Genomic DNA, 18,217 nt, shown 5'->3' on the forward strand with positions numbered 1-18,217 from the left:
AAAGGGTCTGTATACTTCTGTCAGTGTGATAGGTCAGTTTTTTTACTAAAAAAAAAGCAAAGAAATTCTAAAATTCTGTTTTGACTTTGTCATGGTGTGGTGAGTCTAGATTAATGAGAATAAAAAATGAATTTAAGTGGCTGCAACATAAAAAAAATTGAAAGCAGTGAAGGGGGTCTGAATACTTTCTGAATGCACCATAAAGTACGGTATTTTTGCCACTTTTTTTTCTTAGATCATGTGTGTGACCCACTGAGACCAGCTCTGAAACCCACTAATAACATAACCCACCATGAACACATATACCTGTTAAACATTTGCACATACAAGACAGAAAGTTGACTGAAACATGCTGTGTTTATCAGCCTGTAAAAGTGACTCCTTTTAAATTTTAGGTATAGCAGCGACCTCCGGCTGGTGAGACTGAAAATGTCAGAGGGCGGAGTCTACACCTTTAAAGCCTCCAACCGTGACGCCTCAGTAAACCAAACCTTCACCATCTTTGTGATCAGTAAGTTATTTCATTGATTTTTTTAAAGGTTTTTTGTTCCCTAAAGCTATGTCATGAATTTCATTTCAACACATTTCATTAACCTTTGTTCACTGAGGTTTAGGGAAAGGTTTCATTGACCTTTAAAGAGCTCTCTGCCCCCCTCATACCCTCAGAAAGGTTTCTCTCCCCTCGCTGACATACTGTGACATTAATCTGTGTTTGTTAGGTAAACCTGAAATCATCTCACACGAGGGTCCGGTGGATGGACAGGTCCGATGTGTGGCTGAGGGCTTCCCTGCTCCACGGATCACCTGGTACTACTGTGAGCAGCCTTATGTCAGGTCAGATTTCTTACCTGCTTTGAAAACAGCTCCTTTCAAATATAACCCTGTTACTTTTCTTCAAACGCAAGCTTGTTTCAGTTTATGCTTTTCTTTGTAAGACAACTTGAAGTCATTCATGTCTGCACCAGTGAGAGTAGTTGTATGGAAATCAGGCCCACAGAACTGACTGTGCCCCTGAAACACCCAGTAAATGCGTCCTCTCCAGTAGTGATTTATTGTTGATGTCAATGCAAGTGTGTTAAATCGGCTATTGCGAAATTGTTTAACATTTTTTAACTCCTTTTCACCACACGGCATATGGTAAAAAGGAGACCAGCTCTTCTTCTTGATCTGAGCAAAATGCTCCAAATCTCTAAAAAGTGACGACAACAAGCGAGGCTGCACAGGAATCAGCTGAGGAAACACAAGCATCAGGGTCTACCATGACAAACTGTACTGAACCAAACCAGACCGCTTGGTGGAAACGGGTCATATGAGCTCCAGACTTTAGATAGAGAGGCTTTTTCATGTCTGCCACCAGTGGAAATGCCCACTTTTGAAGTAAGAAGACAGTGTTATACATCCACTTTATTTTTGTTCCAAAATGTTGCCGACATGTGAGTGAAATGTAGAAAGTGTAGAGCTCTTTCATTTGGAATTATTCCTCATATTAAAAAAACAGGTTTTTGTTACACTTTCTGATACTAAATAACTCTAATTTCATTGTTTTAAACTTTTGTCACTTTATTAAAAAAAAAATCAAGTTAATCATGATTAACATTTCTTTAGTTTTAGTAATTTTTAGATTTTTAAATGTTCTTATTAAGTGATTATTTTCATTGTTTTAACTTTATGTACAGCACTTTGAAAGCACTTTTTACTAAAAAATGTATTATTATTATTATTATCTATAAATCAACATTTAAAATATTACCATTTACTTGTATTTTTGCTTGAGATAAATGGGTACAAGTATGGTGTTTAAATGAAGAAATATTAAACAAACTAGAGTTTTTAAACGTACTTGTGGTTTGTAAATCAAAGTGTCTTAATTCACTGAGCAATAATATTTATATACTGCAAACAAGCCCAGCAGATAAACACATCAGGTAGAAAATAAAGTGAAGTAAAGTGAATGATCAGGTGTGCTGTTACCCCGAGGTAGCTGGAGTTGCTGACTGATGTCCAGTGGTCTCTGGTCAGTGTAATAGATGTAGCTCGGGCCAGCTGCTCCACTTTAGTTGCCTTTTTAGCTGTCATACAGTTCATTGATTCATATTTTTAAACTGAGTGTCTAAAATGTCAAACTATGGGATTATGAAGTCAAAGTTAGGAGTTTAAATTATGAGATGAAATATCAAATAATTGGTTAGAAAGGTCAAAATGTGATTTAAATATCAAAATTATCAATCTAAAAGTTCAAAATATTATATAAGTACGAAAGAAAAAGTCGGAATCCTAAGCTTCAGTCCTAATTGTGAGATGCAAAATTGAAAATGTGAAATTAAAACACAAATGAATTTCTTTTCCCACATTCCTGACTTCTTATTTAAATATTTTTACTCCTTACTTTTTCAGATTTTGTGACTTAACAAGAAAATCTTAAATAATCAAGGATAAGTTTACCTGTTTATACTTATGCAGACCTCGGACTGATGGGGCAGTTTTAACAGAAATATGATATAATCTTGCGGGCCAAATTTTAACTGTTCTGCAGGCCGGCTTTGGCCCCCAGGCCTTGGGTTTGACACCCCAGCTTTGAACCACTTACACAAAAAGTAAGAGAAAGCATTTGTGCAGTCATTTCCAGGGTCTAATCATGTGTATGTGTACCAGTCTGTAATAACAGGGTAACAATTACTCAGGTTTACTGTCGGCTTGGTTTCTACTTCTCTGTTTTGGGTCAGGTTTGGAAATAAAAATGTGTCCTCAGCCCCCATACAGACGTGTATGTATCAATGTATCACAGAATTTCAGATTTATGTGTTTTGCTGCTGTTAATGCAGCAAAAAAATATTAAAGAAAATGTCCAGTAGTTGTTCTAAATGTTAAATGTTGTTCTTGAGGACTGCCGGGGACAAAAAAGTCTAGAGGAATCTCTGATTATGAAAACTACTGAGCTGAGATGTTGTCTGCCTGTATGTAACCCTGTGAGGTCACCCGGCCAGTTTGAAGAAAAATCAGCTGCCTGAAATATCTACAAACTATCAGCTGATTACACACAATCTATGAGCCCATCAGCTATCATCTGACGATCAGCAAAGGCTCTGAGGGCAACCGCCAAAATGTTGAGACATCCCATGAAATGGTGAATAATACAGTTGGTCTCAGACAGCAGAAACTTCCCACACTTTACTGCCAGAGACTCACGTAAGAAAGTCTTAAAACATGTTAGATTTAACAGTTAAAGCTTCACTCTGAGAAAGAGAAAAGGACAAAAGGCTGAAGTCTTTAGTTTCTTAGCTTTCAACATTTTTAAAAGCAAAGATCCATGTTTTATGATTTGAAAATGATCCATGCAACATTCATTTTGAAGATTGTCTTATCATTGGTATCCATTGTTTTAAGTCTGATGGCAAATTGAGCTTCAGATGAAGACTTCAGGAAATTAAAACGGAAAAAGAGAAGGAAGCTGAATCCAGGCCAGGCCACATGTAGCAGAGACATCCTCTCTGGTACTCCCATCTAAACTTATGATCCACATCCTGAAGTCATTATGGTGGTTGGGCAGATTAAAGCAGACTAGTCATTTGTTTCACACACTGAATGAACAAAAGTAACACAGATAAGCATCAGGAGCGGCCCTGTTATCTAACAGATATATTGCTGTAAAGCAGTCCTAATAATAGAATCATTAAAGTTGGAAGTTACATAACTTTTGACGCCCTTTCACTTGTTTATTTATACTTCACTATTCAAATTCATAAAGCTTTATTGTCCTCAAGGTGCCGTGTGATGATTTTGTGTCTGGCTCTGTTTTACAGCCGGGGTCATAGCGCTCACAAAAAAGGGCCGGCCCCCTTTGGTAGCCTGGATATCATAGTGTGCAGCTTTTAAGGCTTTTAAACAGTAGTCAGCCTGAAACTGTGCAGCTTTTCTAGACTTCATAGTGATTGTCCCATATTACGCTGATCACCCAATCAAATCCTTTCAGCAGACAGGAGAGTTTACTGGGGAATAAACGGAGCAAGTAAGCGACAGTGGAGACAGTTTGATTATGAGAAGAAGACTGAAAGTTGTATACTGTGGCAAATTCATCCCCTCATATACACTGATGTCTGCATATGTCAATATACCAACGATGCCTCCTTGTGATCCATCTATTAAGAAGTGTGCTTCTTTAGGAATGCATAGACACCTGATAGAAACTACCTGTAGCCGTTGATTTTGTTAGTTTTACCAATTAATAGCGTAGAATTTATCTTTGAAGAAAAAGTGAAGTTTGCTAGACACGAAGCACATTTCTAGATTATGTAATATATTTAAATCAGTGGTTCTTAAATGGTGTGGCAGTCTGGGTGTGCCTTGGGAATTTGTACAACCGTGCACGATTACCATGACTATAAACAGCTGGAAAAACCTCTGAGAAAAGTAACATTTTCTGTGATATTTCTTGCTACACCTTTGTTTCATATGCAAGTTTTGTGGATAATTTGGTGTGAAAATGTTCTGTAATAGGTACAGAAATCTCCAGCAAGACTTGTAGTTTAGAGAACAACTTTATTAGACTGACGTGTATTGTGGGAATATGGAAGGTTGAGGACTGCATTTTTATGGCAATGAAGTTTCAGAAGATCTCAGGTGACAGAGTAGAGCAAAAATAATGTAACAAATTGTGTAACTAGTTACTTTCTGCCGTGAGTAACTAAGTAATGTAGCTGATTACATTTTTTAGAAAGTAACTAGTAGTGTTTCATGGATTACTTTTTGAGTACTTCAACACTGAGGCTCTGGTTATTATTTTAGGACTTATGTTAAAATAAAGGTTCAGATTTATGTCTTCTTACGAGAAAAGAGCCGTCTTATGACGGCGCCCTGCAGTTGAATGAATGGGTTTGTTTACATTGGTTCAAGGGGAAGACAGATTTATTTATTTAATTTATTTTTTCTTTTTTTTTCTTTCCTTTATTTGTTTTTATTTTATTATTTAGTCTTATTGTTTCATCTAATTAATCAGATTTATTTCATTATATATTGATTATTTGTGGAATTATTTAATATGCAAATGTATATTATGTGTAAAAAATTTTTTTAAAGACTTTTTTTTGGGCCTTTTTATGCCTTTATTTTATAGAGGAAGGACAGTGGATAGACTTGGAAACAGGGCAGAGAGTGGGGAGAGACATGCGGTAAAGGGCCACAGGCTTCAAACCCAGGCCGCCCGTGTATATGGGTAGCACCTTAAACCGCTTGACCATCTGCACCCCCATATTATGTATAAATATTTAATGCATTTTTAGTTTTTACACTGCTTTGGCAGTAACTGGTCTGTTCATGCCAATAAAGCAAATTGAAATTGAAATTGACAGACTAGGAGGATGCTGGGAACTCCCAGTGGCTAGAAACTGAACAGAATATAGGCAGCTGACTCGGAGGGTAAAATCTGAGGTGGCTGCATCCGTACACCAACGTGCCTGAATCTGAAGCATCCGCCGGCCCTTTAAGGTCACACTAAAGACGTCTTGGTTGAGCAGGGAATGATGATGGCGGTGGAATGTGGGATTGTGGCGGTTCTGATTTGTGATTGGTTGACATTGAAGAGATGACTGAGGATTTTCTCAGAATTGATTTGTGATTGGTGGGGGGATCAAGACATCTGCCTGGATACACGTGACACACGATGGACTCCGCTCATTGTGTGTCAAACATAAATGTAGTCCTGTGAAGAGCACCTGGTGACACCAATCCCAAAGACGCACGGGAAGTGAATCACGATAATCCAAACTTTATCCCAGCATTTTAAATATGCTTTAATCCAGTGAATAGACATTACATCTAGACACGCACATGGGCGTTATAGAAACAGAACCACGTGGCCTGAGAGCGCCTACACAACACATACTTTTCATGGTGCATGGCTGTGAAATATGAAGCACTGGATGACTTTTACACTCTTCAGCTTTATGTCATGGGCACAGAACAAACTCCCCGCTGCTATTATGACTTCTCCTGAAACAAACAGCGGGAAATGCACAGAAATATGAGCACACAGGCATTCGGTTCACTCTGTTGGGTCAAGATGTTCCACAAAAGCCTAAGGATAGGAATGTGTATCCTGCAGAGACTGAGCAGGGAGATAACAGATGAATAGTTCAGTGATCTTGTGTCAATACGGTGTAATCTTCTGCCTTCAGGTGCTCTCAACAGGTGAATGCCACCCAGGAAGAGCACAACGTCATCACCGTCACCCTGTTCAGCCCCTTGTTTGGGAAGACGGAGGTGGAGAGCCGCGTGAACGTCAGCAGAGGACGGTTTAACACTCTGGAGTGTGTGGCGACAGCAGAGGGAGAGCAGGCCTACACGCTCTTTTCAATCAGAGGTGAGTTTGTTCACCAAAGACACAAAAATATACTATTTATATTGAAACAAGCCTTAAATTAGGTTGTAAGGCAAGGACAGGCAGCTGCGCTCTGATCAGACTGTTTTTTTTTTTTTTCTTTTTTAATCTCAGAGGATCATATTTCTCCTGAGTGGGCGTGGCTTCAGCTCATTCAACAGACACGCCCACAAGATCCTGGAGCAGATTTTACTGACTCATTTTTCAAGATTTTAAAGCTTGATTTTATAAATTTAAGAGATGTTTTTTTCGACTGAAATTTGAAGTAAGGGTTCATAACACAGTGACCTCTCATACAGCAAACCTAAATGCAGATTTATTTTCACTTTACAGGGTCTTTAAGAGTCTTTTTGCCTGACTGGATTCTGCTCCTCTATACTTTGAGCATCTTTTCAGTGTCATGATTTGCCAAATAGCTCCTTATGTCACTCTTATTCCCCATCAGGTGTGTAATCACAGTCTGGCAGTGACTGCATATTGTTTTCTGTTTTCCTGTCACCTTGTCTCCATCTCATTTCTTGACATCGGGAATCCAAAAGGCTTCCATGCATCAGTACAACTAAGTACAACTAAACCTCGCACATAGCTGCCACCTTTTTTCCTTAAATGATGCTGATAGGTTCGTCCCCTCTCAGACCTGCCTCAAAAGTTTCAGATTGAAGCTTTGGAGGATGGATCTGCCTGATGACAGTCATTGAATCTGGACAATCCACCAGCTTTGCAAGGTTTTAAGGGAAAAAATACAATTAAAAAGGGTAAAAAAAAAAGGGTAAAATCTAACTGGGGGTGGTATTTTTGTCAAAGCCGCCAAATCCACAAAAGAACTCAGAAGATGAAATTAAGGGTTTATATTAATAAAAGATGGGCTTCTTATAAACATTAAACAATGCCAAAGTCTTGAATGTTACCATCTCTTTTTCTTCAGTGTTCTGTCAACATTTAAGTATCGTTTAAACAAATCTTACCCAGCTTTCTTTAAACAATCCAAGGCGTCCCTCCCTGTGAATGTTTGCCATGCAAATGTAAACCATGGCTGTTTTGGCAGGATGCAATCAATCATTTCATCTGACACCAACATTGTTTACATGCAATTTAAATTTCTGCAATGTCACTGGTGTTCTTTTGTGTTTTTGTGCTCATCTAGAGGCAAAAATACTCTTTCATAACATCTAAAACTTCACCGGGCTTTTTGTCTTTCCTAAAGAATTTTGAAACAGGGTGTTCCTGTGTTTAGATGTTTATCTCTATAAATCTCTAACATAAATCCTAAAAATAGTGTCATAGCAGCTTTTTCAGTGCCTAGCCAGCTTTTCTTCTTTGGTTTGTTATTTGATAGAGGGGGAATTTGAGTGTTGACCGCAGGTTGTTTATTTTGGGCGGATATATTTTAGTATTAGGGATAAAGTTAGAGGCCCAGTCTGCCAGGGATCTATTTTTAATGGTGGATGTTTAACCCGCTGCAGGGTGTTCTTTTTCTTTTAAAAGATGGCGCCATTTTTTGGGATGCATGACTAGCTTTGATGAGAACTAAAGGATCAGCTCTGCATTTTTTTTAAATGACACAAATATTTTGATTAAATCTTTACCAGCTAAGACAGACATCTGCCCACATCTGGCTTTGTCTGGTGTCCGTCCTGGACCCTATTAGCATGCATGCTAATTGCTAACAATGACAGTGATAGCAGATCCTTTGGTATGCCAGTATTTGAGGTTCAGTTGTTTTTGATCCAGCTTCCACTCCTTTGAAAATAGCCACGTAGACAGAGGTGGTAAAATACACACTGATATACAATCATTTTAAAATCCTTTCCAACCTTTGTTCAGCTCAATGCATCTCAAAGACAAGATATTTAATGTTTAAACTTACTGTTTTATGGAAATAGACAGACATCCCTGAATTTTATGCCTGCAACATTTTCCAAAAAGTTGGGACAGGAGCCTGCACACCACTGTCCTACAGCAGATTTTCTTTTAATCCCACCCTGTAAACATCTTGGGACTGAATACATTGATTGTTGTTTCCCATTCTTTCTTGACATGCATGCATCTTGCTGGACTGCATGCATGTCAGTCTAGGCCCCGCCCTCTTTTACTGTGAAGCAACACTGTTGTAACTGGTGCAGAATGTGCCTTGGCATTGTCACACAGGGACATCCTTGGAAAAAAAAACAGGTCTGAATGGAGGCAAATTTTGCTCCAAGACCTTTCAGTATTAATAGAACCTTTACAGATGTTCAAGTGACCCATGCAGTGGGCACTAATACACCCCTGAATCATCACAGATGCTGCCTTTTAAACTTTGCATTAATAACAACGTGGAGGATCTTTTTCCTCTTTAGCCTGCGAGGCCTGACAGCCATTATTTCCAAAAACAGCCTGAAATATTGACTCATCAGTCCACAACACACTTTTTCACTTTAGCCCAGTCCATTTCAGATGAGCTCAAGCTGAGAGAAGTGGGCGGGGCTTGTTGAGATCTTGATATACAGCTTTGTGCTTGCATGGCAGAGTCTGAACTTCCATTTATAGATGCAGTAGTGTTCTTGAGCCAGCTTTGTAATATCTATCACAGAATGATGTCGGTTTCTAATGCAGCACTGCCTGAGGGGTCAGAGGTCACAGGGATTCAGTGTTGGTTTTCAGCTGTGCCCTTTACTTGCAGAGATTTCTCCAGATTCTATGAACCTGTTGAGGCTTTTGAGGGGTGCTTCTTCCATACCCATTAATGTTACTATCATCTATTACCAATTAGAGTTGGTATCTTCCAGTCTATGCTTGTTACTGTCCCAACTTTTTTGAACATATTGTTGGCATCAAATTCAGAATATGTTCATTTTTCCTCAAAAACATAAATATTTTAAATGTGTGCTGTATTAAGGTATAAGTTGAAAATTATTTGTAGATCCCTGTGTTTTGCTTTTATTTGTATACATTAGTGATCATCAACTGGTGGCCTGGGGGCCACATCAGGCCCCCCACAGCTTTCCGTCTGGCCCCCAGAGGATTATTAAATCTAGAAAATTTGAGGAGGAAAAATATGGCATGCCATTGTTTACATTAAAAATAAACCTTCAACCTAGTGACTTATCAAACAAAAGGCACACAAGTAAAGTATTTCATTAGTTTGGCATGGTAAAAGCAAACGTATCAGTCTTATCTTGATTCAAGCCGTGTTTTATCTCATCAATTTTCCACACAAGCCTCTTTGAAAGAGCTATTTCCCTGTCTGAGAGTCTTCTCTGTGGCCAACAGCATATTAGCATCAAATCAGTGATAGACATCACCAGGGCTCCAGAAATGTGTGGCTAAAATATCTTAATTGCCCCCTAGTGGCTGGCTGCAGTATAGGTGATAGGGACTGATCTCGCTGTTGAGGGTAAGTGCCAATAATTTTTGATGGAAACATTTTTACAAGAATATAACTAACTACACCAAATATTGATTTTCTATAGATGTTTTGTTCATTTTAGTATTCGATAGTCTATTGAAAGTTTATTTCAATGTCTGGCCCCACAGAATCTGTTAGGAAAAAGCTGGCCCTTGTGCAAAAGGATTTGATGACCCCTGTTCTACATTTTACATAATTCCCCAGCTTTTTTGGAAATGGTTTTATAGAGATCTAGGCTGATCCCAAACTATTTAGGGCTACAAAGCTAGGCCTTAAAAGTAGGCCATGAGAGGTGCAGGGAGCCGATGCAGGTTCTCCTGAAAATAAAGAAGGGTGCAGATTGTCAGTCGGTCCAAACACCACGTGACGGTGGAGGGGGCGCCTGTCAGTCTCATGTTTTGTTTCTAACTTGATGTAATCCTCTGCGTGTCCTCACCTTCAGATTAGAACTAAGCACAACAGAGTCAACAAAACCTGAGGACACGCTGACAGGGATGGCTCCTCTGTCCAGATAAGGAAACGTTCTCAGCTTTGTTTTTAGTTTCATTTTAACGTGAACTCAAAGTCCAGTGACCCTCTGCTCTGAGGAACAAAAAACATCGTTATCACGAAGATTTAATCCTGGACCCAAAATATTTACGATAAGCATGATTCAGTGGAGGATTAACCCATAAATGTGGTTTTACAACTCCAGTTTGGTCGTCTGTGATCTGTTAGGTAAACATGAGCAGGCTGAGATACCTCTGATATGATTCGCCTGGATGAGATGTTGTCACTAACAGAGAGGAATTAGCTTCAGTCCATTGTTTACTTTATGACTCAGAATCCAGCCTGCTATAACGGCTTCCCCATCTGCTGCACATGTCCGCTGAATTGCACAGAAACTTGTCAGTCCATGAGTGTGGAGACCCGGGTTAATGCATGATCAGGGGGCTAACTGTGACTACAGCGGGTATGTGGGCGAGATCATTGCAGGAGGAGTGTGTTCTTAGCCAGACCTCTGGGACCACGTGCCCAGGATTTCTGTGCTCTACAGCGCAGCAGCAGAGCAGGCGGAGGCAGAGTGTGTGGAGCTCAGTGGGAGTCCTGGCGGTGCGGGGCGTCCGGGGGGGCTGTGGGAGGCTGTGGAGGCGTCCGTGAGCGGCAGAACAGAAACACAGAGAAGCTTTAGAAAGCACTGACAGGTTTACAGGGGATTAGTTCCTGCAGACTCTGCATTCTCTGATTTGAAGTGGAGAGAAAGCTTCTTATCTCTAAAGAGCTTATTACACCCCGGTATACAGAGGAGCAAAACAATAAGGCATCACAGATAGGATAGGATAGTATCATTACACACAAACAGCTGCAGAAGTGACAGAAATAATGAAGGTTATTTCAAAATCAGAAGAAATTTCATAAAATAAAATGCAGAATTTCTCAAAGAGAGGAGAACAAGTGACTTTACCGCATGTTTACATGTTTAATTGGATTAGTTTTCGATGGTTTGAGCACAGTGGGCTTCAGTGTGACTTGGCCCTCCTTGGCTTACCTTAATGCTCCTCTGCAATGTCATTTAGAGTGTAAACATGGCAGCCCACTGAAACAGATATGAGTTGAGTCAGGGTTAAAGCTCGCTAACAATATTTCACTGGACTACAAGCAATGATGGTATGAGTGTCTCTGCTGCATTAGGCGGCGATATGTCCCAGTTCAGTTACAAACAACAGATAAGAGCATCCCATCCTGGTACTTTGCCCAAACGATGCTGGCCCCTCCCCTTTCTGAGAGAAAACATTTTATAAAAATGAATGGAAGCCAATCAGACCCATTAAATAGTCTTTTTTTCTTCTTTAATGCTCTACACCAGGGATGCCCAAACTATGGCCCACGGGGCAAATGTGGCTTGCAGTTCAATTATGATTGGCCCGCAGCAAATTCTAGAAATAAAATGAAAAATGGCTCACATTTGAACATGGAGCATGCCCTTGACTGTACTTCATAGTTTCACCATGCTAATTCTTTAAACAAACATTCTGACAAGAGGAATTTTTTTATGTGTTTTTTGTGGCTAAATTGAGACAACCCCCTATATGGTAAACAAACTAGCAACCAAAATAATAATGATATCTTATTTTCTAACTCCCTGATGGGTTATGGCAGCAAATAGCAGTACCAATAATATTTCAGACCAATCTGATTGGTCTACCTAAAAACTGGTAATTATTGTCTATTTTTGAGCAGAGAACAAGATAAAGAATGAGATCGAGGCTGCATTCGCTCCAGAACTGTTTGGTCCGCTTTAAACGAACTCTGGTCTGTTTTCCCAGATCTTTCGGTTCGTTGCTGCAGACCAAACAAGCGGATTCTGGTCCGCTTGAACACAGGGGGTCTTGGTCTGCTTCCAAACAAACTGGTGCGGTTCGTTTGAGGTATGAAAGCAAAGGGGACCAACATGTGAACCAAAGGCAGGAAGTGGCATAAAGTTTAATGATATATATGATATCTATATGTGATGTAATGCATTCAAATACATGTCAGTACCTCACTTGGTGTCAGTGTAGCCATAGCAACATGTCATAGTCAGTGCTGATTTATTCATCCCATGTAAAGAACAACATGCTGAACAGCTCACCACCTTGATGGCTTCTCGTAATGCCCCAATGCAAAAGCTGAAATCCAACGACGGTGTAAATTTGTTGTTTTTCAATGTTTATGTAAAAAAAGACCCACAGAAGGAGATGGATTTCTGGTTTCGTCTTCTTCTACACCTTTTCTTGGTGGTCGCCATTTGTTTGTGACCACCGCACCCCTAACGGGCAGAGGCTGGATGCGAACCAAACCAAAAGAAAGTGCAACAATGTTGCAGTTTCTGTTCCAAAATGGACCAAGTCACCCTGGACTATCAGGTGTGAAAACAACCAGAGATCGCATTTGGATTAATATCTTTTAAAATCCAATGTTTTAAAATCATTTACATCTAGTAGAAACGAAAGGAAAGTTGAACATCAAAGCAACTTTGCATGTTACTGCAACAACAGAGGAACTATCCTGGAAACTTCAGAATAAAAGCACCATGAAAGTGCAATTCATCTTACCATAGAAGCAAACTGATCAAGCTTTTACTTTGAAAATCCCAGTAACAGTTTACTGTACAGTGCTTAACAAATTTAGTAGACCACCTGTCATATTTGTCTCAGAGACCATCCAGCATCATGAAGTGCTTTAATGCGGACTCTCATTTTCAGTGAGTTTTACCATTTTGATCAGGAATGAGGAATTTCAAACTGAATTCACCCAAATTTGTGCCGGCTCACTGGGCTTCTCTGAGAAGTCAGAAATGAATCAAGCATAACATTCAACCACTAAAACTCATTTTTCTCTTCAGTAATGCAAGTAAATAACTATAATTTGACATTTTAATCAAGAAATATTAATGTGCTTTACTATTTTTTCAGTTTTTTTGTAAATCAGTACATTTGAAAATTCATGGCTAACAATAATAATTATATTTAGCATTAAAAATATCATTTGGGTGTATTAATCATTGCAGAACCATAAAAAATGATTTTGGTAATTACTAATGCTGTTGATTAAGGGCAGCTGTGGCATAAACCTTACTTTGGTTAGGGTTAGGGTGGTCTGATAAATTTGTTAACCGCTGTACCTGTCATGTCAGTCTGGAATGAATTGACAGACAGGGCACACAAACACACAGGTGCAGAGATCTGACAGCAGCTCTGAGCAGAGAAATTTTCAGTCTCTAGAGTTGTGACGGTACATTCAGCAACTCTAGAATGATCTATGTTCACAACATGGGCTCTCATTGGTCGTGGACGACCCTCGCATCACTGAGAAAAACAATTTAGATTCAACCGGGCTAAAGACTTATGACAGTATCAATCTTATGACCACCTTACACCGAATGACTGAGACAACTGGAGCAAGCTGCGACTTTAGTAAGACCCCATGATTTTACTCTGACTTTGGAATTGCAGGAAAAGTCGTTGGGTGCTAACCTGACACGCCAGATGGATGTGTTTCACACACCCATCTGGAAAACCTTCAATAATAAATGTTTGGGAAAGGGCAAAGTTTGAAAAAACCATCTGCTTTGCATGCTTGGTTAGGTGCAAGGCTGCCTTAAGTCTGAAGAAAGTCTAACACTCTATTAACCCACAGTCATTAAAGAACTTTTTTCGGCCATGACAGAACTATGTTGTTTCCAAAAGTCAGGATGTACATCACTTGGAATGGTTTTTTTGTTTCATTTTCTTGAATAAAAAAAAAAATGAACTCATGGAGCTATTCAAAAACAACTTTATGGATTCCACTGTCATCTTAGCAACAATAAACATTTGTTAGAAATGCGCTGTTACTATGGTTAAAGGCACTGCCAGCTCAAAACCATCACATTAGACACAGGCTCTTAAAGCTGTTTGATTTCCATGTCATTGCCTGGGGGTGAAATGTGAAGCATGCACGGAATGCCTCTGCAAGTTTGGCTCCAGTTGAGGGGTATAAATACAAGTCATGCCAGTTAACTGATCCCTAATTACATGATACTAATGTGTGAGTCTGACTTCTAGAAATGTTTGTGCAGTTTCAGCTGGGCTAACATGCTAACATTTACTTTGAAGGGATTTTTTATTTGGACTCAGCCTTGTGCATGAAAATAAACCTACTAAACGTCACTGCTCTTGTACCTCACAATATAATGTTTGTGTTCCTGCAGAGAGAAGCGATTTACATGACCTTTTCACCCCTCTGCTGATTGGCTCGGTGTCAGCGGTGTGCATCCTCTGTCTCATCCTTATCATGCTCTTCTACAAGTACATGCAGGTAGGACAGCTCTGCATTTCACCGACATGCAGGCACACCCTCTTATTTTTTTTTTTTCCAAATTTTGAGTCAGACCAAGTCAAAAAAGGAATATTGAATTCCCCAGAATTAAATTGTAACAGTAAATGATGTTTTGTTATCCTCTTATCTGTATTCATGCCAGAAACCCAAATACCAGATCCAGTGGAAAGTTATCGACGGCATCCATGGAAACAACTATGTGTATATTGACCCCACCCAGCTACCGTACGATCACCAGTGGGAGTTTCCTCGAAACAACCTACGCTTTGGTAAGCAGCGTGCACTCCCGTCGGCCTCTGAGGTGTCATTAATCTGTCAGTCTGACACTCTGCAGCAGCGCTGAAGCCCAGGTTTCCATGACTGAGGTGTAGAGCAGCGTTGGAGCAGAGTGATGTGGAGATAAACGGGGGTTTGTGTCAGTTAGAAAGCCAAACAGAACAGGCAGCATGACATCAGCGCTGCCAGCCTGGGGCTACTTCTCCCTGATTGACAGACGCTCTCTCTGTTTTCTGTGCGTGTGGACACAGCATTAAGGCTTTAGCCATGTCTGTGGTCATCAGTGGCTAACCAGCTCCACGGCTCATTAATGATGAAACCCCACTCCCGCACTGCAAACAGGATTTTGTTGACATATTATGGGTGTTGTTTTTGACAAACCTCCTTAAACAGGATCCTGCGTGTCCTGGTGCCTGCGTACACAGCCCGGGGGCTCAAACTGGTGTTGTCCTAGGAACGCTGGCATGGGGCCAGCTAGTGGGAGGGAAACAGGATGGGGAGTAACAGTTTTGTGTCTGTCTTCTTGTCTTCAGGGAAGACGCTGGGATCTGGTGCATTTGGAAAAGTGGTTGAGGCAACTGCGTACGGCCTCTCCAAAGCAGATTCAGTCATGACGGTGGCTGTGAAGATGCTCAAATGTAAGCACTTTTCAAGCAGCTCAAGCACTCCAGAGCTATTTTTACCAATCTGCAATCATAGGATAATAAATCATTTGCCTTCAGGTGTTCATGCTGCTCTCAAGAGCATTGTGTGTATTCGGTGGTTTTTGCTCTGCTGCCAAATCAATACGTGTAATTAACACTTTTTTATTTCTTTTAGCCTCAAGCAACAAGCTATTTTTTTGTGATCATGCATGCCAGATCAGGACATGTTGTCATAGTTTGGCTTCATTTACTGCTTACGGTTATGCACATGTTGATCTTGATCCAATATCTTTTTTCTTTCCCACAGCGAGCGCTCACGCCACAGAGAAAGAGGCGCTGATGTCCGAGCTCAAAGTCCTCAGCTACTTGGGAAACCACATAAATATCGTCAACCTGCTGGGCGCGTGCACTGTTGGAGGTGTGGCAGCTACTACTCCATCATACAAGACTGTCAAGTCAGATCAGCAGCTTCAGAGATCACTGACTTTTTCAGGAAGGAGGAGGGTTATTTCTAGAGAAGTTATATTATAAGTATATTTACATTTTTTCCCCCCATATTTTTAATAAATAATTTATATGTAGCGCTAACAGTTGGCATGGCTAAACAAAGCAAAATATAAAGCTAAACCAAAAGGTATCAGATCGGTGCATGAACTCTGGAATCGGACATTTTGTTTTACATTATTTGGTAATTTGGGTCACCCATTTTTTGTTATTTGAGGTGTTTCACTTAATGGCTTCCTAAAGTCCGGAGTATAACTCACATAGGTACATCAGCTGCAGCCGCTTTATCGGAGTCTACCAAAGGGAGAAACAGTTAAACTCCCTCTGGGACCATTTTTTAAATGAATAAATATGTTTTTAAAGTACATCTTGCATCAGATTTTATATTTAGCCAATTTAAAGCTGCAATTAGTTATTCCAACATACTATACATACCTACATATAAGATGTTAAAATCTCCTGTGATGGGGAATCCGTGTATAATTTGTTCATTTAATATTTGATTGATAATTGAATAACAAATAATGAAAAAATTGTTCATTTTCTTGTTTTCATTTCTGAAATGAATTTAAATAAGAAATGGTGCGTCTTTCTGACTTTTGCTATTAATTTTGCGATCAATGAATTTGTGATGAAAAAACGGGCGTAAGCATTTGGTATGATTTCAGTATTAATTTGTGTAACCTGATGCAGGTGTTGTGCTCAGAAAAGCATCCTGAGAATCACATGCCCATCGCTGAGGAGTTCAACACAACACACAACACCTGCACCGGGTTACGCAAATCAACACTGCAATCAAATTGACTGCTTACACCTGTTTTTCATATTACATTCTTTGATCCCAACATAAACAGCGAAAGTCAAAAAGACGCATCATTTCCTGTTTATTTGATTTTGTTTCAGAAATATAAACTAGAAAATGAACAGTTTATTCATTATTTGATTTGGTTTTTAAAACATAAAAGTGAACAATGAGCCATTTTTCATTTATTTGTTATTCAATTACTAAATGAACGAATGATACACGGACTATAGAGTCTTGATTTAGACAGATTTTCCAAGTTTTCCAATTGAAACAAATATAAGAATGGCAAAAAATATGTATTACATCAAACAGTACCCAGTTTTGACCCTTTGGAGATGCCATTTTGTTTAATTACAAAGTTAAAAAGCAAATCTTTTCAGTCTTCTTTTATTAAACAGCCATGTGTTAGCCAGAACAGATTGATTAAGTGCTTGTAAGGCATCAGATAAGTCTGGTTAAAGTGCAACACTGTAGCTTTTGTGTCGACATTTATTAGCTACCTTTTTTAAACAGCAACAGAATAATTTTGTTTTCTAAAAGCCAAAATTGCATCATTGTGATTGGCTGTTAGGAATAATCATTTATGTGTGTGCATGGAAAGATCTAGGGCTCAAACTGAATTTAAAAAGTCTCAAGCGTGTTTGCTTGCTTTTAATCTTCATCATTATGTAACTGCAATGTTTGTGTGTGTGCCTGCAGGGCCGACACTGGTGATCACAGAGTACTGCTGCTTTGGAGATCTTCTGAACTTTCTCCGCAGGAAAAGGGAATCCTTCATTTGCTATAAGATGGAGGAAGACTACTACTACCGCAACGTCATGCCGCAGAGAGACACAGCTGGGTGAGGATCTGTGAATTTAGAGCTGGTTTTAGTTTGCATGGAGTAGAGAGGAGTATTTACTACACAGAACGTGCGTAGGAGTATTGTATTCGGACAGCAGCGTGCCTATGTGTGCTCGTGCTCGGCTCAGACCAGACTGCTCTTTTTCCTCCTCACAGCGACAGCTTGAACGGCTACATGACCATGAGGCCTTCTGCTGCTGGCAACCTGCCGGCAGGCTTCTCAGAGAAGAGACGCTCACTACGCAAAGGCAAGCCAGCCAGCCATTCATCAAATTTCTCAGTCCTAAAATACAGAGCAAACTGTTGAAGACTCACACAGCTTCACAATACAACCAGAATCTCTGTTCGCCTACACAGGTGGCCCCTACGTCGAGGCAGACGCGCAGAGCGAGATGTTCGAAGAGGACGGTTTGTCTCTGGACACTGAAGACCTCCTCAGCTTCTCGTACCAAGTGGCCAAAGGCATGGAGTTCTTAGCATCCAAAAATGTAAGCAACTTCCTTTAAAACTTTAACATGCTTCAGTTCCCATGATCGCCCCTGAGT

General features: G+C 39.9%; 1 protein-coding gene across 1 annotated transcript in view; it reads left to right on the forward strand.

Moving 5' to 3' along the window:
* kita (KIT proto-oncogene, receptor tyrosine kinase a) overlaps positions 1 to 18,217 on the forward strand; it is an 88,246-nt gene that overhangs the window by 50,415 nt on the left and 19,614 nt on the right. The window contains exons 7-16 of the mRNA XM_041790598.1: positions 396 to 511; positions 720 to 834; positions 6,171 to 6,355; positions 14,473 to 14,579; positions 14,743 to 14,869; positions 15,410 to 15,514; positions 15,828 to 15,938; positions 17,529 to 17,670; positions 17,829 to 17,920; positions 18,030 to 18,160. Coding sequence (XP_041646532.1) covers positions 396 to 511; positions 720 to 834; positions 6,171 to 6,355; positions 14,473 to 14,579; positions 14,743 to 14,869; positions 15,410 to 15,514; positions 15,828 to 15,938; positions 17,529 to 17,670; positions 17,829 to 17,920; positions 18,030 to 18,160 — 1,231 coding nt within the window. The remainder of the gene's footprint in view (positions 1 to 395; positions 512 to 719; positions 835 to 6,170; positions 6,356 to 14,472; positions 14,580 to 14,742; positions 14,870 to 15,409; positions 15,515 to 15,827; positions 15,939 to 17,528; positions 17,671 to 17,828; positions 17,921 to 18,029; positions 18,161 to 18,217) is intronic.

This window comes from Cheilinus undulatus, linkage group 7 (genome assembly GCF_018320785.1).
Source record: "Cheilinus undulatus linkage group 7, ASM1832078v1, whole genome shotgun sequence".
Classification (NCBI taxonomy): Eukaryota; Metazoa; Chordata; class Actinopteri; order Labriformes; family Labridae; genus Cheilinus; species Cheilinus undulatus.